Source organism: Littorina saxatilis, linkage group LG2 (genome assembly GCF_037325665.1).
Source record: "Littorina saxatilis isolate snail1 linkage group LG2, US_GU_Lsax_2.0, whole genome shotgun sequence".
In the NCBI taxonomy this organism is placed as follows: domain Eukaryota; kingdom Metazoa; phylum Mollusca; class Gastropoda; order Littorinimorpha; family Littorinidae; genus Littorina; species Littorina saxatilis.
This window is the reverse complement of record NC_090246.1, coordinates 22,411,330-22,438,052: the sequence shown is the minus strand read 5'-3', so window position 1 is coordinate 22,438,052 and position 26,723 is coordinate 22,411,330. Positions and strand designations below refer to the sequence as shown.

The window sequence follows — 26,723 nt, the reverse complement described above, 5'->3', positions numbered from 1 at the left end:
CAGGACCAAATAAATGCTTTTCAAGGACATGATTTTCCCCAAATTAATGCAAAGCACCAAGCTTACCTTCAGTTTTTCAAGTCATCAAGTTTCGCGTCTGCAAACTATTAGTCATTCCGTAGTTGTTTCCCTTGCCAACTTCCGGGAAGGGAAGCAACTACGGGTGACTAGTAATAGTTAGTTCGTCTGCTTTCGTTTTCACTCGATCTTTTATTCTCCCAAAATGTGTGTACTGTATTTGACGAAAAAAAAGGGGGTTGCATTTTTTTTTAAATAAGACAAGCTGCTGACGAAATGTATAGGCAACAATTTAGAAAAATCAAGTACTTTTCAATGACTATTTAACAAAACTCTATTTTCAAGCACTTTTCAAGGCCTGGAAAAGGTTTTCCAATTTTCAAGGAGTTTTCCAGGGTTCAAGGACTCTGTACGAACCCTGCATGACTGTAGCAGGTATGAACCAGAGGCACCACACTAAACACACAATAGCTTTTGATGATTATTTTCCCACTGAAATGTATTGCACAAAGCTCCAGACAATAAATACACAGTCCTCTTGTGACCCTTTCCTATGAGAACTTCCACCTAAATGCACTATATCCAATTCTCTCTTCATCAATGTAATGTAAACCTGCAAACTGTGCAAATAAATTTAATGACTACAACCATCCCATCTCCTTCCTCCATTCACAAAATTGTATCCAATTCTATTAAGACTTTTAAATACATTCAAAATTGTCCGCTGCACATATTTTTGTTCAGTAAAGCAGCAACAATTGTAAACGGAACAAGTTACTGTAGTACCTTTCAAAATCTCATCTTCTGCTCTGTACATGTGAATACCAAACGCATACATAAAAGCACATGTTTACACTAGTTCAGCTAACATGAAATGGATACATCCAGTACTAAACAATATTCCCACTTGTTCTCATCACTGAAGCATACAATTGCATGAAATAAAATTGTTTCAGTAGAAACTGTCAAATGATTATTGACATCTCTATCCATAAAATAAAGAGGATATTTTAGCTACACAAGGCTTTCGGAAAGCCTTAGGTAAACCCAGGTACATACTCAAGTGTCTGCTTTGACCAGCATCTAAGAAATTCTTGTCATTAACACTTCTTAAACAATTCTTCAAATAAAGCAGAACAAGAAGGGCAAAGCCCATACGACTCACATGCTTGACCTTGACCTTTACATGACCTTGACCTTCAGCTAAACCTAGCAATGACATCATACACTAAGAACTGCTTTACACATTTTTCCTACCAAAATACATGTGACCTTGACCCAAGGTCAAGGTCATCCAAGGTCATGCAACACAAAGCTGTTAATTCAAGACATAGGAAGTACAATGGTGCTTATTGGCTCTTTCTACCATGAGATATGGTCACTTTTAGTGGTTCACTACCTTATTTTGGTCACATTTCATAAGGGTCAAAGTGACCTTGACCTTGATCATATGTGACCAAATGTGTCTCATGATGAAAGCATAACATGTGCCCCACATAATTTTTAAGTTTGAAACAGTTATCTTCCATAGTTCAGGGTCAAGGTCACTTCAAAATATGTATACAATCCAACTTTGAAGAGCTCCTGTGACCTTGACCTTGAAGCAAGGTAAACCAAACTGGTATCAAAAGATGGGGCTTACTTTGCCCTATATGTCATATATAGGTGAGGTATTAAATCTCAAAAACTTCAGCGAAAATGGGAAAAATGGGAAAAATAGCTGTTTTTTAGACAACATTTATGGCCCCTGCGACCTTGACCTTAAAGCAAGGTCAAGATGCTATGTATGTTTTTTGGGGCCTTGTCATCATACACCATCTTGCCAAATTTGGTACTGATAGACTGAATAGTGTCCAAGAAATATCCAACGTTAAAGTTTTCCGGACGGCCGGACGACTCGGGTGAGTACATAGACTCACTTTTGCTTCGCATGTGAGTCAAAAACCACATTGGAAAAGTTTAAAGTTGCCACACCAATATTACACAGTTTAGGTTCAACGTTGGGAAGGTGGAAGGGGCCTTTCTCTTGATTATGCATGGGAATGGGGAAAAACTATCAAGTTGAACAATATTTGTTCTAAAAAGCACACAAACTTTGCTCTTGAAAGTCAAGTCTCTTTTCTTTTTGGGCCCTGAAAAAAGCCACAAGGCCAGGGAGGAAATCACATCTCAAACCCAAGAAAATGTCCTTTCATCAGTCAATCCCACAGCAGCACCGGTCTAAGCACAACGTCTAGTACATGTACAGACTATTCAAGCACATCAGAGATCTTTCCTTCCATATGGCCAAGCTGTTGTTGGTCTGTTTTAGCCACAACAGGTTGTGGTAAAGCGGCTTGATCCAACCAACACGCGAGGATTCTGCACTCACTTGAGTACCCCCTTCCCTTACTGGGGTATCTCTTAGGTACCTCCTTCCTTTTTGGGTACCTCCTGCCCTTACTTGGGTACCTCCTTGTACTTGCCCCAGCCGTGGAAGCACTTGGTAAACTTACGGTTCTCCTTGTACTTCATGGCTAGCAGCAGTTTGCGTGGGCGCTCCGGCTGCTTGTTGCGTATATGCTGAATGTACACCTGCACAAAAGAGCGAAAGAGTGATAGAAATGCTTGAGTGATTGAGTGATTGCATGATTGCTTGCTTGCTCGCTTGCTTGATCACTTGCTCGCGTGCATGCATACATGAGTGCCTCATTAACTGACTGCAGAACTGGGACTAGTGTATAAAGGAAGAAGATTTCTGGGACATGAACCCCCCTGAGAAGCCCCTTGAAGCTCAAAAATTTCAATAATTTGAACATACAAAATGAGATATTTTTAGTAAGATAGACTGACACGACAGAAAGGTTGGTGGATCTGTGTATAAATTCCATTCTTATGATTGAATTATAGATTTGATTCACTCATCCAATGCACAAAGGCTATTCACAGTAAGCATGCAACATTTCACAGCCAGTACATTAGCACTGAATGTTGGTACACATGCACCAACATACACCAGTCAGTACCTGTGCACTCTTGAAGGCTAGCTTGATCTCCACATCACTGGTCTTCTTGCCCACCCACAGGAACACCTGCTCTCCGTTGTCCAGGATCATAACATCATCGTCAGCTAGGTCATCCTGCACAGCACACAACATTTCAGTTTAAATCTGTGTTACAGTGGAACCCCCTTTTAAGACCCCCCAATTTAAGACTCCCTCCTTTTGAAGACCTTGTTTTCTCAGACTTTTTGTTCATAACCTCTGTAAAATTACCCCCATTTTAAGACTCCCTCCTTTTGAAGACCCTGTTTTCTCAGACTTTCTGTTTATAACCTCTGTAAAAGTACCCCCATTTTAAGACTCCCTCCTTTTTAAGACCCTGTTTTCTCAGACTTTCTGTTTAAAACCTCTGTAAAATTACCCCCATTTTAAGACTCCCTCCTTTTTAAGACCCTGTTTTCTCAGACTTTCTGTTTAAAACCTCTGTAAAATTACCCCCATTTTAAGACTCCCTCCTTTTGAAGACCCTGTTTTCTCAGACTTTCTGTTTATAACCTCTGTAAAATTACCCCCATTTTAAGACTCTCTCCTTTTTAAGACCCGATTTTTTCAGATTTCTGAAGGTCTTAATTAAAAGGGGGGTTCCACGGTATTCCTTTTGTCTTCGACTCTCACCATCTTAATATCAAGAAGTTTTTTCTGTTGAATGTAAAATGATAGATCTCAAGCCAAAGAACACCTGCTTGACTGCATACAAATTACCCTTACCTGGCAGAAGTCGGCACACTTTTCGGACACAGCGAAGTATCCCTTCTCGTTGGAGCAGCGGAACAGGCGAGCAAAGTTCATGAATTCTGAATCCTTATCATACGGCTTCTTGCCTCCAATGCCCACCCAGAAGAAGTTTTCTGGTTCTTCACCCTCGTTGATCATCTGTATTGTGTAGTTATCCTGGACAGAACACTAACATGTTCATTATCTGAAAAGAAGTTTTGTATCACATACATCTCAACAGTCATCTTTCTTCATTTTTAGTCAAAATAAAGCATCAAGCCAGACTGTCAACTTTATCATCAATGTCTGTCCTTCAGCTCAAGATGCTTCATTATAACTAAGAAAAAGAAAGAAAGAAAGAAAGAAAGAAAGAAAAAAAAAAGTAAACAAGAGAATGAACGAAACAAAAAAATCAGGATAATATTTTACTTACGATCTGAGAATCAAAGGGACGCAAGCGCTCTAAATGCACACAGAATGTGCAACAAGAGTAAGATAGAGACGTGTGGAACCAACCTCCTGGCAGCTGAGAGAATAACAAGCATTGAAATAAACAAGCAACTTTCATCCTTAAAATCCATCAAAACCCGTTTAAACCAGCATGCAGACTAAATTGAGACAATAAACCTTTCAAATTAACATGTTCTGATACATTCATGTCCAATACCTTGTACATTCTGTAGGCAATTTCCTCTGCGATCTGTGCTTCAGAGTGATCGGCCTTGCTGCCGACCCACACATAACATATGCCCTTCAGGTCATCACTGTCAAAGGGCACCATGAGGATATAGCTGGAAAACAATGAAAATGGTCGAATTATCAGGACATGAAAATATTTTAACAGAAAATGAAAGAATATGAGACAGCCAGAAAGAAGCACACAGACCCTTTCTCTGTCTGTCTAATGTTCTGTGTGTGTGTCCGTCCGTCCGTCCTCCCCTCCCTACTCACTCTCTCTCCTCTCTCTCTCTCTCCCTCTCTCTGAGATTGTAAGACTAGGCGTGAGCCAAAAATCTCCATCCTTGAGTAATATCGTTCATTCGTTCGGTCGTTCGTTCGGTCGGTCTCTCGGTCGGTCGGTCGGTCGGTCTCTCTCTCTCTCTCTCTCTCTCTCTCTCTCTCTCTCTCTCTCTCTCTCTCTCTCTCTCTCTCTCTCTCTCTCTCTCTCTCTCTCTCTCTCTCTCTCTCTCTCTCTCTCTCTCTCTCTCTCTCTCTCTCTCTCTCTCTCTCTCTCAAAAGACATACAAATGTCAAATCACTCCCATCAAAACTCTTCAATCAAAATATTTACCTGTTTAGTAGAACATTTGATTAAGACTTTTCAAATATCTGAATAAGCCAGAAAGTACTCACGTGAAACAAGAGTTCAAGAGAGATGCATCAGGTTTCAACAACTGCAACAAATAAGGAAACATGTCAACAGAAAACAAGAGCAAATGTAAATGCAATCACAGCAACTTTGGTTTGAAGATGTTAACTTCTTTTTTTTACATCTAACCATTAGAAACCCATGCATGCAAGAACTCGTACCTGCAAGGAACACTGTAATACTTGAAGTAGACACAACAGTATGATTATCTTTTGTGTATTATTTAACAAACATCCATTTGTTTGCACTCCATTAGAAATCAGTGTTTAAGTTACTGAACTATTCAACATCAAGCTTAACTGTGAAACAATTTGCTTGAAAATAACGTGGAACACAGAAGAACAATAATAATAATAATAATACGAATATTTGTAACGCGCACATATCTCACCAACAGGCGACTCAAGGCAGAACAAGTCGCGTGAAGCGATATAAAAACATTTAGTCAAGCTGTCGGCATCAAAGTAACAGATTAACACCAACAAACAGTCATCGCCGAGACTATATTTAAGATAGTCTCGACTAACCACACCTAAAAACCGAGACGGGTCATGCGTGTAGCGTGCAACCGCAGTATTTAGGCCGAAACCTATTTTCTGTGATTCAGACTGAGCACATTTTTAGAGTAAAAATGACATATGTATATATTTTTGTATTCAGGAGAAATTGGGGAATACGATGCAATCATTTTCAAATATGTTAGTGAAATTAAAAATTTTAATAATAAATTTTCATTTGATTAATATACTTACCCAACTCACATATAGCAATTAACCCATAGTTCAGTGCTGATATCGCTGTACGCGTCCCCTTAGCAACAAGGAAGACGCCTCTAAAAAAGAGTGACCGAGACCCGTAAGGGTATCCAAGTCAGCCCGTAAGGGAGGCTGCCTTCCATATGCGCGCGCATATGCCGCCATCTTGTCATTCTACACGAAGCCCAACTCACTACTTTTTTAGACCCCCATACCCCCCACAGCGGGGAGGCGGGAGGGAATAAACGATGTGAGTTGGGTAAGTATATTAATCAAATGAAAATTTATTATTAAAATTTTTAATTAAATTACATATCTTACCCAACTCACATATAGCAGATTGCTACTATAGGAGGAGGGTACTTACCAACTTAAGACCGCAGGACCTGCCCTGCAGCCACGAGAGCCGGCAAAGCCGCACTGCCATCTTGCCGCCTTGCAGCAATGTCTCTCAAATAAAAATTGATGAACACGTCCTCAGATTTCCAGTAAGCCGCCGCCAGGACCTCTGATAGGCGCCCTGAGCGAAGCACGGCCACAGAAGACGCCCAAGCCCTCGCTTCGTGCGTCCTGGCTGACGTAAGAGGAAGCACCGCCCTGACCTCGCCAGACTGGCGTTGCCACCATCCATACGCTTGCTTAATGGTCAGTGAAACCCATTTAGTCAAGGTGACCTTCGAGATATCCTTCGCTCGCACAGTGTTGAGGGATATAAACAGTAATTTCTGAGTTTCCGAGCGAATCGGCGAAGACCTAGACAGGTAGCTGCTTAACGCCCTGACAGGACAATTTGACAGATCGGGGTCTCCAGGAGCGAGTATATCGCTCAAGGGTGGAATACGAATGCAAGGCGAAGCCTGACCGGGCTTTTGATTTTTAGCGAGAAAATTAGACGTAAATCTCAAAGAGTAGGAGCCATCCCTCTCCAGGGAAATATCTTTAGCGAGACCAGAAAGTGCGTGCACCTCGCTACCCCTCCTAGCCGTGGCCAGCAAGACCAAAAACAGAGTTTTTCTCGTCAAATTAGGTAAACTAGCCAACCGGAGAGGCTCAAAGTCCTCCGATGCAAGGAAACGGAGAACCACAAACAGATCCCAGGCAGGGAGCTGTGATCTTGAGAGAGCTGCATCAAGGGCAGCTCCCTTAAGCACGCTTGAAATGACACCGTCAAGATTGATCTTGCGACCGAGCTGTCTAAGCGTGGAAGAAATCGCAGACCTTCTAACTCGCAGTGAAGAAGGAGAGACCCCCCTACTAGCCAACCAAGAGAGGTGGTTGGCTACCTCCATGGACCTTGGGGAAAGATGTTGAACCTTATTCTCAGAGCACCACTTGGCCCATGCAGCCCAATGAGAAGAGTAAACGGAGCTAGTTGAGTCTCTGTGTGCTTTCTGTACCAGTTTCAAAGTTGTGGCCGAGGCCCCGGCACGACGCAGAGCGATTCTGACAGAATCCAGCCGTGAAGCTGCAACGCTTGCGGATTCTCGTGCGGGACCCCTGACCTGGGCTGTAACAGGTCGCCCCTTCGAACGCCTAGAGGAATGGGTGGGCGCACCGCCAGCCGCAGAAGGTCCGGATACCAGTGCTGGCTGGGCCAAAGAGGAGCAACCAGCACCAGCGATGGCTTTTCCAGATCCACTTTTCTTACTACCTTCCCTAGCAGGCAAAACGGAGGAAAAGCATACGCCTGCAGATTTGACCAATCCAGATCCAACGCGTTCACCGCCCACGCCAGAGGGTCCGGGAACGGTGAGACGAAAAGGGGAAGCCTGGTGGAGAATCTCGTTGCAAACAGATCTATGCAAGGCTTGTCTACTTGAACCCAAAGGCGGTCCAACGCCTGGTGGGAGAGGGTCCATTCTGAGTGCAGAACCTTGTCCCCCCGACTGAGGGCATCCGCCAAAACATTGAGCGTGCCCTTCAGGTACTTGGCTGAGAGAAGTATGTTGTGCGAGCTGCACCAAACCAACAGACGGCAAGCGCTCTCCGACAGCTTCTGCGAGCGTGTGCCCCCCTGCCGATTTATGTAAGCGGCCACAGTCGTATTGTCCGTGTGGACTTGAACATGACTGCCCCCCAGAAGCGGCAGGAAAGCCTGTAAACCCAGAGACACAGCCTCCAGCTCCAGCACGTTTATGTGCTGTGGAGCTAGGGAGAGATCCCACAGGCCTGAGGCTGTCTGATCGGCCAGATGAGCACCCCAGCCTGTCATGGATGCATCTGTAACAAGAATGTTCTCCGGCGCCGGAGGAACGATCGGAACACCCTGAGAGACCCAGGGGAGCAGCCAAACACTTGTAGTGTTGTTGAACCAACTCCCCAGTCCTATGCGAACATTCCAGCCCTGAGAGGCTTGGTCCCACTGCCTCCTCAAAGCCGCCTGAAACGGCCTCTTGTGGACCCTGCCTAGAGGCACAAGGGGAGCCATCGATTCCATCTGCCCCAGTAGGGAGGACAACTCCCGGGCCGTGGACACACTCTTTCCTTTCAACGAGCGAACCAAGTTCTGAAGCTTGTCCACCCTCTTTTGAGAGGGACGGACTAACCACTCCACCGTATCGAAATCCATGCCCAGGTAAGTGAAGCGTTGGGATGGTTCTAACTCTGACTTCCCTAGATTGACTGTAAAGCCCAGCTGAGCCGCCAGGTCGAGAACCCTCGCAGTCTGAGTTCTGCACATGTACTGGTCCTGATGCAGATTCAACCAATCGTCTAAATACGCCCGTAGGCGTACCCCCTCTTGTCTGACAAGGGAGCAAAGCTGGCGAACGACCAGCGTGAAGATCCAGGGGGCCAGGGAAAGCCCGAAGGGGAGTGCCCGAAATTGAAACACTTTCTCGCCCCACAGAAAGCGCAGCCATTTCCTGTCTTGAACATGCATGAGCACATGGAAATATGCGTCGGTGAGATCCACCGACGTGGCCCAATCTCCCGGACGCAGAGCTTCCCTTACAGAGAGAGGAGTCTCCATGACAAACTTGACTACCCGTAGGTATTTGTTCAGGGTGGACAGGTCCAAAACAGGCCTCCATGCCCCTGAGGCTTTGGGCACCACGAACAGCCTGCCGTAAAAGCCGAGGGACTCTCGATCTCGAACTTCCTCTATCGCACCCTTCAGGAGTAGGGAAGCCACCTCCGCATGAACGGCTGACTTGGCTTCCGGGTCCACGGGATATCTGAAAGGCGGAGGTATCCTGGACAGAGGTGCCTTCCCCTCTGCCCAGAGGAGACGGAATCCCGAACGCACTATTCCCAAAATCCACCGGCTGGACACCAGGCGTGTCCAGGCGGCCAAGGCCCTGGAGGGGCCACCCGCCGCCACCACGGCGGGGGTTACTGGGAATAGTGGCTCGGGAGACCCTCATTGGGGGTGAGGCTTGTGCCCCGACCCCCGAGAACCCCCAAAGGAGCCTCTCTTCGGGTAAGGCGCGCCTCGCCCCCTACCCCGAAAAGAGGTGGACTGATTTTGCATCTTGCCCCCCCCAGACGAAGAAGGCTGAGCCTTACTCTGGGAGGTAGGCTTGCTCTGAACCTTCTGAAAGCCGTGGTGAGCAATCCTTGCAATAGCCAGATCCCTAGCGTCCTGGGTTTCCTTCTGCAAAGCGTCCAAAGAGGAAGTACCCAGCAGCGACCCTTCCGTAAACGGGGATACCTTAAGTCTGTCAATGGTACCCCTGTCTCGGATCTTTGAACCCGCCAAAAAGGCAGTTCTGCGGGAATGTACAGCATGCCCGTAAAGCCTGGCTGCCAAGCTCAATTGTTCCTGAGAGACCTTGGCAAGCGTCGCCAACAGAGTTGTCACATCCTCCTGGGAGGCGTCGTAACGGAACTCAAACGGGTCTAACGATGAAGCGATAGACCTAGACAAAGAGCGTTGGAGAGAACTAGAGACGGAACCCAACTCGAGCAGAGATCTACCCGTCTCCTCCAAAGCCTGAAGAGCAGACTCCGTGTAAGGGACTGATCTATCCCTGGCATACCCGTCCTCCCGCAGAGAAAGCAGTTCCGGAGTCACCGGTAGAACTGATCTCGGCAAAGCGAAAGAGTCAAGTAGAGCGACGGGACGAACCGACAGTTTAGAGCTCTTTGAGAGCGCAGAACAAGGAACGTGTTGACCCGCTTTAGCCAACCAGGGGCCCACCACCTCCGGCGCCTCCCCATGCTGTGACAACAGCGGAAAGGCATCGGACATAGCTCGTCCTTTCGCAAAAACCTTCGACATCTCGACCGCCAAAGAGGGGGACTCCCGGAATCGGAACGAACTTTTCGGTTCCTTAGCACTCCTGAAATCCCCTAAGGCAGAAGGAGGATGGACAAACTGAGATTTGTTCACCGCCACCTCCTCCTCGAGATATTTCGAAGCCACTCCAGCCGCCAGAGCCACCGCATCTGGCAGCTGCCGTGGCAAAAAGAATCCAGCACCTTCAGCCTGAGAGGCGGCACCGTCATCCAGGTAGCCGTCGTGCCCTTCCGTGCACTCCGGAGACTGGTCCCCGTACTGACTAACAGAGTCAAGTCCAGAGCCAGCCATACTACCACCAACTTCCTGCCCCCTGGGCGGAAGCAGATGCCCTTCAACCTGACTACGGCCAGGAAGAATAGGAACATCTGTTCGCTTGTCAGGGCTCTTCGCACCCACTGACACCCCGACTAAGCGGTGGATATCAGCCGATGTTTCAGAACTTTCACCTGGGATGAGACCCGAGGCTACTCCCTCAAGACAACGCTCACGTGGAGTGCACATACCTTGTGAAGAAGAACGGACACCGGCCGGAGACCCCACGGGAGCCTGAGAGATCCCATCCTGAGACGCATGCACGTCCGCCCTCGTAACAGTAGCAGAGGGAGGCAAACGCACACTGGCCAGCGACGACGTACCACCGACCCCTGCCGGCAGCGCACGTATCTCCGCCTTAGTTGACGAAACTTCAGCCGCTAAGGCCGAAACCTGAGAGCTTAATGTCAAAAGCAAAGAAGCAAAATCCGCAGATGCAAGCCCAGAACCTACAGGCGAGACATCCCCTACAACATGCTTAACCCCGAGCAAGGGCTTCTCCGTAGGTTTAGCAGACGAACCGGAAACTCCGGGCACGCCAACAACAACATCACTACATTTTTTGGATTCTGAACCCGAAAGAGAAACGGACGTATCGCCGTGCGTTTTAGAACTTCTAGAACTTCTAGAGCTTTTCTTAACAGGAGAGGGCGAAGCAGCTACATGTTTAGATGTTGACCTCTTCCCGTCCGCATTGTCGGCCATGATGAAAACAACTCACAAACAAATTTGGAAAAAATTTTGTAAGTCCGAAAACAAGCCAACAATGCCGCCAAAATTCAGGTAAAAAATGGAAAGATCTCACCTCAACAGCAAATGCGAAGTCCGGTGACAAGAAGACACCAAGGGGAACACAAACCAGGTCTGGAAGACCAAGCAAGTAGGCTGAAAACACAGCCGGAGCGTACCAAACACGACCAGCTCCACTGATCGCTGAGAGTAGAATGACAAGATGGCGGCATATGCGCGCGCATATGGAAGGCAGCCTCCCTTACGGGCTGACTTGGATACCCTTACGGGTCTCGGTCACTCTTTTTTAGAGGCGTCTTCCTTGTTGCTAAGGGGACGCGTACAGCGATATCAGCACTGAACTATGGGTTAATTGCTATATGTGAGTTGGGTAAGATATGTAATTTAATTTGATTTTAATGACAACTTTAATGAGCAAACTAATTAACTAGTTTTTAAGTGTCCAAGTTGAAATGCAATACCAAAGTCTGGGCTTCGTTGAAGATAAATTGACCAAAATTTCAACCAATTTGGTTGAAAAATGAGGGCGTGACAGTGCAGCCTCAACTTTCACAAAAAGCTGGATATGACGTCATCAAAGACATTTATCGACAAAAGGTTTTAAACAAAAACAAACAAAAAACATTCTAAAGAACACAACAGAAAGCAAAGGAAAGCAGAGTATCGGTTACCTGTACACATCGTGTGGCAATAAGACTGCCGTTGGCCCTCAGCTGGAAGAACTCTGTGGTGGGTTTCTTGGTTACGGGCTGCACCTGACCGGGCGACCCTGCGCGCGATGGCCGCTTGCCGATGCGGATGATGAACTTGCGCTTGAAGTGTGACAGGAACTTGAGGTTCTCTTGCTGCTGCTGCTGTCTCACCACCTCCAGCTTGTCGCCAAACAGAGCCTCAAACTTCTTCTGCAAGCTGAAAAGGACGGGGAGAAAAATGCCAGTCTTTGGTCTGGGATGGTGTCACGTTTACTGTACAATGCACAGATTTTATTTGTAAGCTAAATCTCAAGCTTTTTCTGCAAACACAGATTAAAACGTACAAAACTGTCATTGTTTTTTGTTTATTTTTTGAATTAAGTGTCTATAGTAAACAACTTAACTGCAAACTTAATCTCAAACTTCTGCTATCCAAGCAGATATGAGATCATATTTAAAGTAACTTTCTTGCACTGATAAAATATTTACAGAAAAAAACTTGGACCATGCAAAATAATCTGGAATGTCACCAGTAAGCTGCAAATTAAGTTTGAATAAACATTTCCTGCCCAAATGGGCCTATCTTTCTCCCTCTCTTTTTCGTTCATTTCCACCTACCCTTTGTACTCCTAACAATGTGTACACCTGCTTCCAACCTCCCTTTGTGCAGTGGAACCTCCCCTTTGTACTCATAACAATGTGTACACCTGCTTCCAACCTCCCTTTGTGCAGTGGAACCTCCCCTTTGTACTCATAACAATGTGTACACCTGCTTCCAACCTCCCTTTGTGCAGTGGAACCTCCCCTTTGTACTCCTAACAATGTGTACACCTGCTTCCAACCTCCCTTTGTGCAGTGGAACCTCCCCTTTTCAGACCCCCCAATTCAAAATCTTTTTTCATATTTTATATTCACAATGTTTATACTTCTTCTTCTGCATGCGTGGGCTGAAACTCCCATGTACACTCGTGTTTTTTGCACGAGTGGAATTATTACATGTAGGACCGTTTTTTACCCCGCCATTTAGGCAGCCATACGCCGTTTTCGGAGGAAGCATGCTGGGTATTTTCGTGTTTCTATAACCCACCGAACGCTGACATGGATTACAGGATCTTTTTCGTGCGCACTTGGTCTTATGCTTGCGTGTACACACGGGGGTGTTCGGACACCGAGGATAGTCTGCACACAAAGTTGACTCTGAGAAATAAATCTCTCGCTGAACGTGGGGACGAACTCACGCTGACAGCGGGGAACTGGATACAAATCTAGCGCGCTACCGACTGAGCTACATCCCCGCCCCACAATGTTTATACATTTACCACCATTTTCAAGACTCTACCTATTAACACTTTCTACCCCACCTACGTTGACCAAGTTTTTTTTTAGCCGAGACCAGCTGTGCTGCAGCAGGTCACTCAGAATTGTAGTAGCTGTGTAGAAACGGTGTATCAACACGCTGGAATGCAGGCGTTAGATCGATGTTACAGGAAGCGACTGAAACTAACAGTCTAAGCGAATATATCCGTACCTGGTCAGATAGAGCCATATGAGTGGGTACGGATATATCCGTACCTGGGAGACAATGAGTTAAGATCTGATTTTTGAAGGTCTTATAATTGGGGTCCCACTGTACAGTGGAACCCCCCTTTTAAGACCTCCAACAATCTGAGAAAATCAGGTCTTAAAAAGGAGGGAGTCTTAAAATGGGGGTAAAATTACAGAGGTTAGGAACAAAAAGTCTCAAAAAACAGGGTCTTAACAAGGAGGGAGTCTTAAATTGGGGGTAAAATTACAGAGGTTAGGAACAAAAAGTCTCAAAACACAGGGTCTTAACAAGGAGGGAGTCTTAAATTGGGGGTAAAATTACAGAGGTTAGGAACAAAAAGTCTCAAAACACAGGGTCTTAAAAAGGAGGGAGTCTTAAATATGGGGGTCTTAAAAAGGAGGGAGTCTTAAATATGGGGGTCTTAAAAAGGAGGGAGTCTTAAATATGGGGGTCTTAAAAAGGAGGGAGTCTTAAATTGGGGGGTCTTAAAAAGGGGGTTCCACTGTACTCCCAACAATGTGTGCACCTTCATTCTGCAGAGACACTGAGTATCAACCTACCTGAAAGTGAAAGTGAGCCACCCCATATTGGATGCGTGCCTGCCCTGCCAGAAGTACACGATGCACTTGTACTCGTCTTCCGGCAGATCCTCCTCGTCCATATCCTCCTCCCCCTCCGGCAGCTCCACCGGCACCCAGTAGCGACACAGGAACACGTAGCAGTCTCCAGAGTGAAACAGGCCTGGACAACACAAACCGTGCAGTTAATCCAACTTTGCCAAGTTTGCAAAGTATGCAATGGTCCATATTCAGACTTTGACTCATACACGTCATATATAACCACCCTACGTAAGGTGTGTCTGGAAACACCTCCGCGCGGAGGGGTTTTGCTGCCAGCGCAGCAGAGATAAGGAGAACATTTTCCCGGATAGCGCAGCAGCAAGCACTATGTCTCTAAACTGATACAGGTAACAGTCAGCTTGTGCAAATCATGTGTACATAAAACATAATATGTGCAGTTTGGAGAGCATGGGTGTCTGTAGTTCACACTATAGAAGCTATTAATTTTCTTCTTATTACTACAGTAGAACCCCTCTCTAGCGACCTTGAAAATGTTGACAAAAATCGGTCCTTATGGAGGGGGGTCCTTACAGAGGGAGGGGGCGGGGCCACAAAGAAAGTCACCTCAGATTTTCTTAAAAAAAGAAAACAGAGAAGTTTGAGTTGCTGACGACCGTTTCCTCAAGCAAACTGCTTCGATTTCATGTTTGACATTGTCGATGGTGTCCACCAGTTCTGGTGCATGTTTCAATGCAAAAAGAGTTAGTTTCTGAGCAAGCATTTCTTTACAGCAGTCCCTGCAATGATGAAGGCCCTCCGAGAAAGAGAGTGAAAAATCGGCCACCGTTCTCAGCATCGCGTATCTGTGTGTAACCTCTTTCATTGACAAGATACTCTTGTTTCCCTGCAGCCTTGACCAGTGAGTCGGTTACCTAATCTGTGAACCCTTCAGTTGTGTTGCTTTGTCAAAAGTTAGACACAGTCAACTAGTTTTGCTCTGAGTGAACAGTGCAGCTGGCCTCAATTAGCCGGTGACACCTCTCTGGCCACAGCACCAAACAGTACATGGCTGGGGGGAGAGAGAGAGAGAGAGAGAGAGAGAGGGGGGGGGGGGGTAGCTGGCTAAACTCAGTGGGGTGTCCGGTGTCACTGAAGTCAGCAGGAAGAGCATTGGAGAGAAATAGAGAGGTGTACTCTTCCAAACATCAGTTGTCAGCGCTTAGGGTAGTCAGTGAGGGAGAGTGAGAGCGGTTTGTGTACAGTCCGACTGAAGAGTGAAAAGTCACTGCCACAAGATCGGCATGCAGTCAATAAAGCCAGACAAGAAGAATGATTATGACATGCGGCTCTATCTGCTGGTTTTTTTATTCAAACGGGTTTTCAACGCTTATTCTCACAAAGCATCTGCACACCTGCCTCTGCCTCTGTGCTGTGTTTGTGTGGCTGCTTTTGTATGATGTCAGTGCATGGTGAGTGCGTTCACTGCCTTGTCACCACTTCCCCACCTTTTTCAGAATGTTTTCTTGGAGTTGGATAATTCTTTGAATTTGCGATTTTCCAACATCAAGACTTTTTGCAATCGCGATGGCAGTTTCTCCCTTTTTGTGTCTGTTCACAACATTCACTCGATTCTCGAGAGTTAAATATTTTATTTTCTTTGTAGACGCCATGTCGATCTCCACTGCTCTTCTGTCCAAAGACTGTCTATTCTGACTGAATTGAACGGTGTGTGTTGGTCACGTGAGTTTGTTTTCTCGATGATTGGTTTGTGATGTTTACTCAGCCCACCCAACCATCACACCTCTCAGCGGTTAATTAGTGCCTTTGCTTACGCAAGACGGTTATAACTGGTTATAACCGGTTTGTCAGTGATGCGTTACGCTGACTGAGTCTTGGCTTTGTCTGACAAAGTCGTTACACAAGCTGTTAGGTCGGTCCTTAGACGTTAGAGCGGGGTGGTCGCTACACTGGTGACAACTATATAAGGAAACACATCGGTTAAAAAAAAAAGGGTCGTTGTGGCGGGGTAGTCCTTAGAGAGGGGGGTCGTTGTGAGGGGTTCTACTGTATCATTAATATTATTAATATCATTATTATTATTGTTATTACGTGGGAGTTGCAACCCAAGAACACATAAGAAGAAGACTTCAATACAAAAATGTGTAGGTACAAACATCACCTATCCTGTCTTTTTAATCACAAAATTATAATTCCTATTTGCCTAAGATCATTAATTCAGCTGAAATGTATGTCCTGAAGTCTGTCCTTCAAGGCTAAAGAACAAGACAGAATATTTTCCTGTTAAAACAACTGGACGAAGCCAACAAGCATCATCCCTTGCATCCATGAGCCTAGCTCTATTCAAAGTTAATGCTGAAGGGCGGGAAGAGCATTGACTCACCTAGTTCCTCATCTGGCAGACGCACAAATTTCTTCCCTTCCAGCACAAAGGATTCCATTCCATCCAGGTCCTCGTTCCAGTCTGCCATCAGCTGCTCCTGTTCACAAAATCAATGATGTGATTATCATAACATACTCTTGCTGATACACAAGCCTTAAGTGTGACTGTAGATTTGAAATGGCATCTTGCTTATGGCTGCTTGCCTGCGTCTTGACCAAATAATGACGGTCATCACTTGTAATGAATCAGTTGTATTTCATCAACAACTTAGTGTCTTTAAAATGACCGTAAAGACACTAGAGAAGATTATCCTTATGCCACTTTGTTTCTGTTTCCCTTATACATTCTAATACAGGGTCTTCGCAGCATACACAATACTTAAAACGGGCGGGGATATAGCTCAGTTGGTAGCGCGCTGGATTTGTATTCAGTTGGCCGCTGTCAGCGTGAGTTCGATCCCAGGTTCGGCGGAAATTTATTTCACAGAGTCAACTTTGTGTGCAGACTCTCTTCGGTGTCCGAACCTCCCCCCGTGTACACTACATTGGGTGTGCACGTTAAAGATCCCACGATTGACAAAAGGGTCTTTCCTGGCAAAATTGCTTAGGCACAGTTAATAATTGTCTACCTATACCCGTGTGACTTGGAATAATAGGCCGTGAAAGGTAAATATGCGCCGAAATGGCTGCAATCTACTGGCCGTATAAAATTTCATCTCACACGGCATCACTGCAGAGCGCCTAGAACTGTACCCACGGAATATGCGCGATATAAGACTCATTGATTGATTGATTAATTGATTAAAAGGGGGGTTCCACTGCAGTACAAAAGTCACCTAGAAATGTAGAAGTAAACCAGATGGGGCAGAAAGTGTTAAGAGTAATGGTGCCAACAGCTTACCGCCTCCCCGGCAGGCATGGTGGGTTGTCTGGGCATGAAGAGGGCGGAGAGGTCTGTCTGCATCTTGTCTCGCTCCATGATGACCTTCATGTCCGCGCCGCGTCGGATTACCGACTCTGCCGTTCTGGTGTAGTCCACTGGAATCACGTCGTCCCACCCGATGAATTTGGTCTTGAAGATTTGTGGTTCAGTTCTGTTAATGAAAAGAAACAAACATCTTGCAAAATCAAAAAAGAAGCAAGGTAGGTTATAGGAACCTTTAATTGTCACAAAACAAATGTTACGGTCACAATTGTTTTAAATTGTTTTTTGAATTAAACATCTTGCAAACAAATGCATAATGGGAACAGGGAGGCATACGAACAGACCTCCCAACCACAAAATCCAACAGAGCACAATGGTAAGAACATTACAGATTGTTACCCAGTTAGAATATAACAAGGACAGCTCTAAAAGCAGCTTTAATAGAAATCCAAAGAAAAATGGAAACAAAAGAGAGCCATGAAATACCATCTAAACAATGCTGCTTGAGGTGGGGTTTCAAACAAAACAACCCTGGAGAGAAATGCTAGAAATGCTAAGACCAAGCTTTTTGAGGTAAACAGAAAATCACACAAAAATGAGTGTACAGGACCAGCGAATAAATATTTTGCAGGCAAACTCCTCCCGTTCATACCTCTTTCAAAAATAAAACAGGCTTATTAATAAGCTGAATCGTGTTATCAATCATCTGACTTGCAGTTGAGTGGGACTTTGATGTGTGATTTTTTTTTATTTTTATTTTTTTTAGCTGCATTATTTTAGTTATTCATGAGTGGGTGGGTGGAGGGGATGGGCTAGTTCTAACTATGCATTAGATTATAAAATTGTATTCTGTGTAGACCCTTCCACCAGCATCTTAGACCACTCTTTGTACATTTTCTTTTAATAGATGATTGTCATTTGTTTTACCTCATGTCTGCCCTGCGTGTGATGGTGTGATCGTGACTGCTGTAGTGTGGGCGTGTGTGTGTTGGTGTGTATGTCAGTGTATGTGTGGGCGTGTGTGTGTGTGTGTCAGTGTGTGTGTGGGTGTGTGTGTGTGCGTGATTTTACCAACACTACGCTAAATTCCTTGTGCTTTAAATGTTTTTTAATGTCACTTGGCTCAATAAATACTGTATTCTGTATTCTGAAACACCAAATCTTCTTGACATCACAGAAAGAAGAAAAAACTCTTACCCCTCCAGACACCTGGTGATGCTGGTATATTTTGGTCGTGGAATCATGGCATGCAGCTCCTGGGAAAGTTTCAGTGCCGCTGCTCTCACCAGTCGCGTGGACTTCTTTCCAATCCTGAATAAAACAGTGCACGTCATGAAGGTTGATAAGTAATTTAAAAGATACTTGGAGCTGGGTGGGGCAATCATGAAAACAAAACCAAGAAAGCAATTCATTTGTTTTAAGAATGATAGAAGAATGTTTGCAGTTTGTTCAAAGATCACTAGCAAGCTCAATTTTATATTCTTGTTACTATACATTGAGTCACTAGTTAGTCATGAGGAATAGATTTTTCTATTTTTTTACAAAGACTGTTTTACAAAGATCTTCAAAGATTCAAAACTTGAACTTGAAGGATTAAGAACCTGAAAAGATGGTCATAATGAACTATTACTTACCAAACAAAAACATCGGAGATACAGTCGAGGATGTAGACACACTTGGTTTCCAGCAGTGAGCTCACTAGACGATGACCAGGAATGTGCACTACAGCAGAAAACAACCATTTTCATTTCAAATTCAACATACCAGTACCCATGTTCAAGTTATTTCAACTGTGTTTGAAATGATTCAGTTTCACACAAATGTACATGAAAGCTAACAACCATCACAACACAATTATACATCAACATTTCACATTGTCCCTACCATGGGATTGCATTTTAGATTGGAAAATTAAAAATCAAAAAACTAATTTGTCAATTAAAATTAGACTTGAAACTGAAAATGTAATTACAGATTAAGAAATAATTGCGTTTTATTATTTCCTACATAAACAAGAGGCGAAGCCATCAAGGCTCACGTAAGAAATCGACAAACAGTAACACAAACTCAATCACACAAACACACAAACACACACACACACACACACACACACACACACACACACACACACACACACACACACACACAGAAAGAGCATAGGTGAAACTGTGCAAGAAAGCGAGACACTAGATCTAGATCTGTCTGTCTGCATGTAGCCTACTTACAAGGACACGACTGCCAACTAGTCTCGGCGCGCTCAAAATAATAATGACCGAGACTGTCAGTACTTCATTCGCGTGACGTCTAACCCTCTTACGTCATAATGTGACGTCAATGTAATGTGACGTCTTCAAATGTTAGAGTTTCTACCACAGACATACACACGCACAGACGCACGCACGCACGCACGCACGCACAGACAGACAAAGTTACGATCGCATAGGCTACACTTACGTGAGCCAAAAAGGCATATTCATGTTGTGTTTGAAATAAACAAAAACCAAGAAAATCTGTTGTAATTTGTTATTGTTTTGTTTTTTACACACCCTGTGGCAGTTCCAGGTAGCCTTTGCCAAGGCCAACTCTGTACAGCTTTGGATGGGGCAGCTCTATGACTTTTGATGTTTCCTGTCAAATGGAACAATAGTTTTTAACAATCAGATTTATGTTCAATGTCTGGCTTTGGTACAATGTAGTGTGTTTGGCTTAGTACAATGTAGTTTAGGCAGTGCATTTCATTTTGTTTCACATTGACGGAAAGGCGTGTGTGTGTGTGCAGCATGTATGTTTGTGCTGGCTTGTGTATGTGTGTGTGTGTGTGTATGTGTGTGTGTGTGTGTGTGTGTGTGTGTGTACGTGTGTGTGTGTGTGTGTGTGTGTGCGTGTGTGTGCGTGCGTGCGTGCGTGCGTGCGTGCATGCGTGCGTGCCTGCATGTGTGTGTGTCTGAGGGTGTCTGAATCTGTGTATGTGTGTCGGTGTGTTTCTATGTCTGTGCTATTTTGGGCTAACACTTTTCAGAAAAAATAATCTGCCATATAATCACAATCATCATCAAAGGTACAATATGGAAAACAAAAAAGCACACAAGTTCAACAGAAAGAAAGACAGTAACTGTGTGCATGTGTAGCATATGAAATTACAAGACATTAAACATGACTACATGTAAAAGTAATACATTGTAGTTTGTACTGGATGATTTTGGAAATGTGGTATAGAAAAGTAAGGTAAGTCTGGGGATATCTTAACACAGTGGGAATGATCTGTACTTTCCTTCTTTAGCAATACAGTGAAAACCCTTTTGAAGGACTCCCTCCCCTTTAGACTTTGTTTTCTCAGATTATCTGTTCATAACCTCTGTAAACTTACCCCCCCCCCCCCCCTTTTAAGACCTGATTTTCTCAAGATTTCTGGAGGTCATGAGGGAGGGGAGTGTCCTCTGTTGCAATGAGACAAAATGCACACATTTTTGTTTGTCCCCACCCCCCCCCTCCTTTTTTTTTCACGGTTGTGTATAGTCCAACGAAACCATGCCATCCGAACTTTAACCAGACCTTCACTCACCCTCTTAGAAAGGTTAGAAAAAAGAAAACAGAGAAGGGTGGGGAAGTTGGATCGAGCAGAAAAGGCCCGAGCCAAGTCATGCGAAAATATAAAGCAAGGAAAGGAATAGATGGATGGAGGAGGAAGTTGGAATTGTGGAAGAAACAGATGAAAAAATTAGTTTTAATTAACGCAATCATAACCATCCACAGTGCTAAGCAGAGCAAAAAACTGCAACTATGAAAGCAAAAAACTGGAAGCTGACAACAGCAGTACATTTTCACCATACAACAGAGGGAAGCGCTTACAAAACATTACTCTTGCAAAAGCCAAGCCAGCCTGAACCAAAACCCTAACAGCCGTGTATAAAAAGCAAAAGAAAAATACATAACAAAGAGCAATATAAAGTACACGTAGCAGTTCATACAGCCAAAGTCAATCAAGTACCAAGCAAATAGCAAAGCAAATGTAAGGGATGATGACCTAGGATCACCTATTGCACCCAAAACCATACACAAACACTCCTATGCAGCCAATCTGTTAAGTGCACTTTCTAAAGACAAGATGGTGCTCTCTGGCTGTTAAAAACAAGGATAGAGAACATATAACAGGAAAAAGAAGAAGCAGGTGACTCTGTGATAAAACAATACATCCTACTGAAGCAGCCTAAATTATCCCAAATACTGACCTTGACAAAAGATAAGACCTTGAAATAAAGTCATTACCTGGACATAAAGCACTGACCTTGATGCTCATATTGGCTGGAGGTCCGCCGATGAGCTTCCAGAACTCCATAGTTTCCTGACCATGGGGGAACACCTCGATTTCTGCATTGCCCTTTCTCTCGTTCTTGTTGATCTTTTCTGCAATCAGCCTGTCATGAACAAAAAGCAAGGCATCAATAATGCATGGAAGCCATTTGAGGCGACAAGACACAGAACAGTTGGAAGCAGGACTTTACAGAAATTTTAAAATTCATAAATGAAGTCATGCTACATGTCAGGTAGGCGCCCAAAAATCATGTCATGAAACACGACAAGTAACCAGAATAAAAACAAGAGGCGAAGCCTTCAAGGCTCACGTAAGAAATAGACAAACAGTAACACAAACTCAATCACTCCGTCACACATACACACCCACACACACAGTAAGCTTAGGTGACACTGTGCAAGAAAGAGAGACACTAGATCTAGATCTGTCTGTCTGCATGTAGCCTACTTACAGGGACACGACTGCCAAATAGTCTCGGCCCGCTCAAAATAACAATGACCGAGACCACACACACCACGCGAGAGAGAAAGACTACAGGGAGGCATGCCGTCATGATGCATTAATTGACGTCAAACACTTTTGACCGTGACGTAATCTTATGCAAGCTTTATCCATAGTCTTGGATAACCACTCACACATAGACTCGGAAATGTTAAAGTTTCTACCACAGACATACACACACACACACACACACACGCACGCACAAACGCACAGACAGACAAAGTTACGATCGCATAGGCTACACTTCGTGAGCCAAAAATCACGTCATGAGACATGAGAAGTAAGCAGAAAAAACCAGATTCAGAGTAAAAACTCAAGTTTGCTCTTTGAGTGGCATATAATTCTCCTGTCTGCCAAAGATATTTGCCAACACACATACACATACAACACAACACAACACAACACAACCACACACAAACACAAACACAAAAAACCCACAACAACAACACAACACAACAACAACAACAACAACAACAACAACAACAACAACAACAACAACAACAACAACAACAACAACAACAACAACAACAACAACAACAACAACAACAACAACAACAACAACAACAAGCCTCCATTCCTGACCTGGACTTGGTGCGTGTGACAAGGTTTGACTTCTTTCCCGTCCAAATGAAGAGTCTCATGCCAGCGTCCAGCAGGAACACATGGCGCTTGTCCAGAGTGTCGGGACTGTTGGGTACCTGGTATCAGGGAACACCAAAATCCACTAATAGTAATAGCTAATAGCAAATGCTTGAGTACCGATCCTAAATGTTGAATAGGAATGTCCACAATACCAAAATTGAATAAAGTTTTGTTTAAATAAACCAACACCCATATCATATATATATTTAAAGTCAGAAATGACATCATGCTTCATTCACACTGTACTCATCTATGTCTTTTTATATGACACAGACAAGTATGTATTCTAAGTACATCCTATCTAGCTTTTTTCTTCTTTTTGTGTGCATTAAAAAAATTATCTGTTTCTTTTCAGATTGTGAAACAAGCCTTGATTTCATATGAAGGAAGTACATGTATGAAATAATAAAGTACATGTGTTATATGGTTAAAAACCGAGAGTATGCATCCAGTCTACTTTCGTATTTGTTAACAAATTGATAATTATGACGGATACTACCTTCCAATACTGAAACAAATTTGATTTTAAAACTTGAGAAACAAAACCACCACTTACCCTTTCCATATGAACAGACTGTGTACCTGTAGCTCTGTACATTTTTGCTTCATATTCCTTGAAAAAAAAGAAGAAACATAAGGTAAAATGATAGATACCATTAAAGTGCTTCATCAGAAGAGACCCTTAATAGTTTTATAATGGCTTAAACTTCCCAAGATCATAAATATTATACAGTGAAACCCCCCTATATGGCCCCTACATATTTGAAAAAACTAGGTCTTAAAAAGGATTAATTCTTGAAATGTAGGTAAATTTACAAATGTTATGAAATTTGAAAAGAAAATCAGACAAAGAAAGGTAGTAAAAGGGAAAGTCCAAAATCGGGAGAGTCTAAGATGAGGTTCCACTGTATCATCCTTTAATAGGAATTCAAAAAGTTTACCCTTTTCAAACAAAAAAGCACTCTTTCAAGCACAAAAGCACTCTTTCATTAACCGCTTCTCTTGAGTTTAATGTAACAGTTATGTTCACACACAGGCACATATATATACATATATATATATATATAAAGCAGTGATCAACTCACAGGTACACATACCACCACACAAATGCATGAATGAGAGCACACACATAATTTAAAACACATTTTTTTCAACTCACATAATCTTCCACTGTGAAGAAGCCACTGACTGTGCGACCACCCTCAATGTATGACACACCGTTGTCAAACAGGTTGAGAAACTCATCATCCTCATCATTCATATCCTGACGAATGGATCGGCAGTTGGCTCCCAGCAAGTTCCGCAGATTCACAGCATGGATTGCAGCACAGGCCTTTTTGTCCAGCTGCAAACGGGACATATTCTATTCACTTAATTTCATTCTTAGTCATCCCATTACTTGGAAATTTGTATCGCTTTTGCCCGGTGAAAACCAGCAGTGACAAGAGTCACGCTAGCCGGGCGCGTGTGTGTTCAGGTGCAAGCTACTTGCTCTTCTGGTTAAATGACAGAGGACTGCTACATGTCACAGTGGTACATGGGGGCGGATACGATTACAATCTTCAAGTTGTCACATAAAGTTGACGCAAGTATCCAGGCAGCTTACCGTTGCCTTTTCTCCGATCCAGTACCAGATGTTCCAGCTGAGACTGCTGGTGTCATCGATGAACGTCTTCAGGATGATGTAGCAGTCTCCTTCATAGAACTTGCCAATCAGCCCTGAACAGTGAGTGAAGCAAAATATAGTACTGGGATGGGACTAATGAAAAAGCTCAATGGGGCATGCCGCCCTCCTGAGAAGCCCCTTAACACTGGGAAATTTCTATAATTTTGACATCAAAAACAGACCATTTCAGGTGTTTATAGATGGACAGAAAAAGCCCATTTACGTTGACACATGAACAAATCCTATACCTGTAAATAAGTTCATCAACTGTAAGCCACAGGAAGTGTTCTTGTTTACATAATCTATAACATATTTTCTCATTAGTCCTGTGCAAATTTTCCTGTAAAAAGTCGATTGAGTAAAAAAAAATAAAAAGAGAATGGGTGTAATAATTATCTTTGCATTCAGTGGTGTATTGATTGTACAAATGCTCTGTCATTCCTTCACTGTTTTTCTTTTCTTTTCGATTGTTGCCCTCATATTAAACTGAGAAAGCAGTCTGCACAAAATAAAAGGAAAAACCATTTCTACACTGCTGTAAGGAAAGCATTGTGCAAGTCCATTTGTTCAAGCAATGCTGCAAGCAAAGCATTGTGCAAGTCCATTTTTGTAAGCAATGCTGCAAGCAAAGCATTGTGCAAGTCCATTTTTGTAAGCAATGCTGCAAGCAAAGCATTGTGCAAGTCCATTTTTTTAAGCAATGCTGCAAGCAAAGCATTGTGCAAGTCCATTTTTTTAAGCAATGCTGCAAGCAAAGCATTGTGCAAGTCCATTTTTTTAAGCAATCTAAATAAGATGTTCACATCTTAAGAAAAATAAATACATAAAAATCGTTACCCTCTTCAACAAGGTTGGGGAGGAAGTTTTCTATTTCCCAGCAGGAAATGCCTGAAACAAATAGGAAACCAAAAAAACCATAATAATATTTGTTTTGTTTGTTTGTTTGCTTAACGCCCAGCCGACCACGAAGGGCCATATCAGGGCAGTGCTGCTTTGACATATAACGTGCGCCACACACAAGACAGAAGTCGCAGCACAGGCTTCATGTCTCACCCACTCACATTATTCTTACACCGGACCAACCAGTCCTAGCACTAACCCCATAATGCCAGACGCCAGGCGGAGCAGCCACTAGATTGCCAATTTTAAAGTCTTAGGTATGACCCGGCCGGGGTTCGAACCCACGACCTCCCGATCACGGGGCGGACGCCCTACCACTAGGCCAACCGTGCCGGTCCATAATAATGTGACTCAATGCAATCTACTTGCATGGTTATTGCTTTTCTTTCTTCCTCACTGCTACATCAAGATGAAAGAAGTGTAATCCTGTGAATCAAAAAACAAGAATTGTAGGTTTTTGGAATGTTTAATTATTGACAAAACAAAACGTTACAATAATTTAACGTTTCAATAACCTAACAATTCTTGTTTTTGGATTCTGAATTTTAGAACATTAGCAGTCTATCTGTTTTGGTTTTTGTAATCCTGTGAAACGATGAGACCTCCAGTTGTATCCAGGGACAAAAGCTTCCTTGTAGTTTCAACTTTCGTTAATTAACAAATAAAACTCTTGGGCAAAAAAAGGAAGCACTGTGCCCACAGATATAAATGAAGTTACTTCCAGTAGTGACTTACCCGGTATCTGACCCACATCTTCTTCAAATATCTCACTGTAGTCTAAGTGCGGTCTCCGCAGATTTTCATCCCATCTCTTTGGTCTGAAAAACGAATGAACAGTTTCTGAGTAAGAGAATACACAAGACATAAAATAAGACAACTTTATGATCTCCTTAGCAAAAAATATTATGGGAGGCAACAGGCACAGTGGTTTGAGACAAGAGGAAATCATCTGGCAAGTTCACCAAAAGTTCAAATGTGACCACGCACCACCAAATCAGTCTTAAGGTAGATTTTGAAGGTTTTCAGATTTATTACATTTCCCCAAACTACAATCTTTGCTGATTATTTTGATACCAGAATGATTGTTGTAACTCAAAAATTGTACAAGTTATGGCGGTTTGGAGTCAACACCTCCATCGGGAGCCTTTCTGAGAAAACAGACTAGAAGTTTGTGTACACTACTCCCACACTTTCTCCATAGCAACATGGTCTTAGAATTACCCAATCTTCTTGATTTTTTGCCAAAAGTTTGGGGATGCATCTCTGCACATTTTAATCCATAAGTGTAACATGGGTGTTACTGGGAAAAATAAAAAAAACCTGAAAGGCAGGGGTCCAAAATGCTCAAGTTTGAAAGAAAGTTTCTGGACACCGACG

The 26,723-nt window shown here is 43.7% G+C and overlaps 1 protein-coding gene across 1 annotated transcript in view; it reads right to left on the bottom strand.

The window, feature by feature from the left end:
- Positions 1–443: 443 nt before the first annotated feature.
- The window catches only part of LOC138958500 (protein flightless-1 homolog), a 45,984-nt gene continuing 19,704 nt past the window's right edge, over positions 444–26,723 (bottom strand). Inside the window, exons 15-33 of the mRNA XM_070329673.1 lie at positions 26,082–26,164; positions 25,284–25,334; positions 24,387–24,499; positions 23,940–24,125; positions 23,337–23,393; positions 22,721–22,836; positions 21,611–21,740; positions 19,872–19,953; positions 18,960–19,047; positions 18,523–18,636; positions 17,302–17,494; positions 16,402–16,498; positions 14,001–14,181; positions 11,874–12,111; positions 5,127–5,167; positions 4,441–4,564; positions 3,768–3,950; positions 3,024–3,137; positions 444–2,592 (exon numbers count right to left, since the gene is read on the bottom strand). Of these exons, the coding sequence (XP_070185774.1) occupies positions 2,458–2,592; positions 3,024–3,137; positions 3,768–3,950; positions 4,441–4,564; positions 5,127–5,167; positions 11,874–12,111; positions 14,001–14,181; positions 16,402–16,498; positions 17,302–17,494; positions 18,523–18,636; positions 18,960–19,047; positions 19,872–19,953; positions 21,611–21,740; positions 22,721–22,836; positions 23,337–23,393; positions 23,940–24,125; positions 24,387–24,499; positions 25,284–25,334; positions 26,082–26,164 (2,326 nt within the window). The 3' untranslated portion in view covers positions 444–2,457. The remainder of the gene's footprint in view (positions 2,593–3,023; positions 3,138–3,767; positions 3,951–4,440; positions 4,565–5,126; positions 5,168–11,873; positions 12,112–14,000; positions 14,182–16,401; positions 16,499–17,301; positions 17,495–18,522; positions 18,637–18,959; positions 19,048–19,871; positions 19,954–21,610; positions 21,741–22,720; positions 22,837–23,336; positions 23,394–23,939; positions 24,126–24,386; positions 24,500–25,283; positions 25,335–26,081; positions 26,165–26,723) is intronic.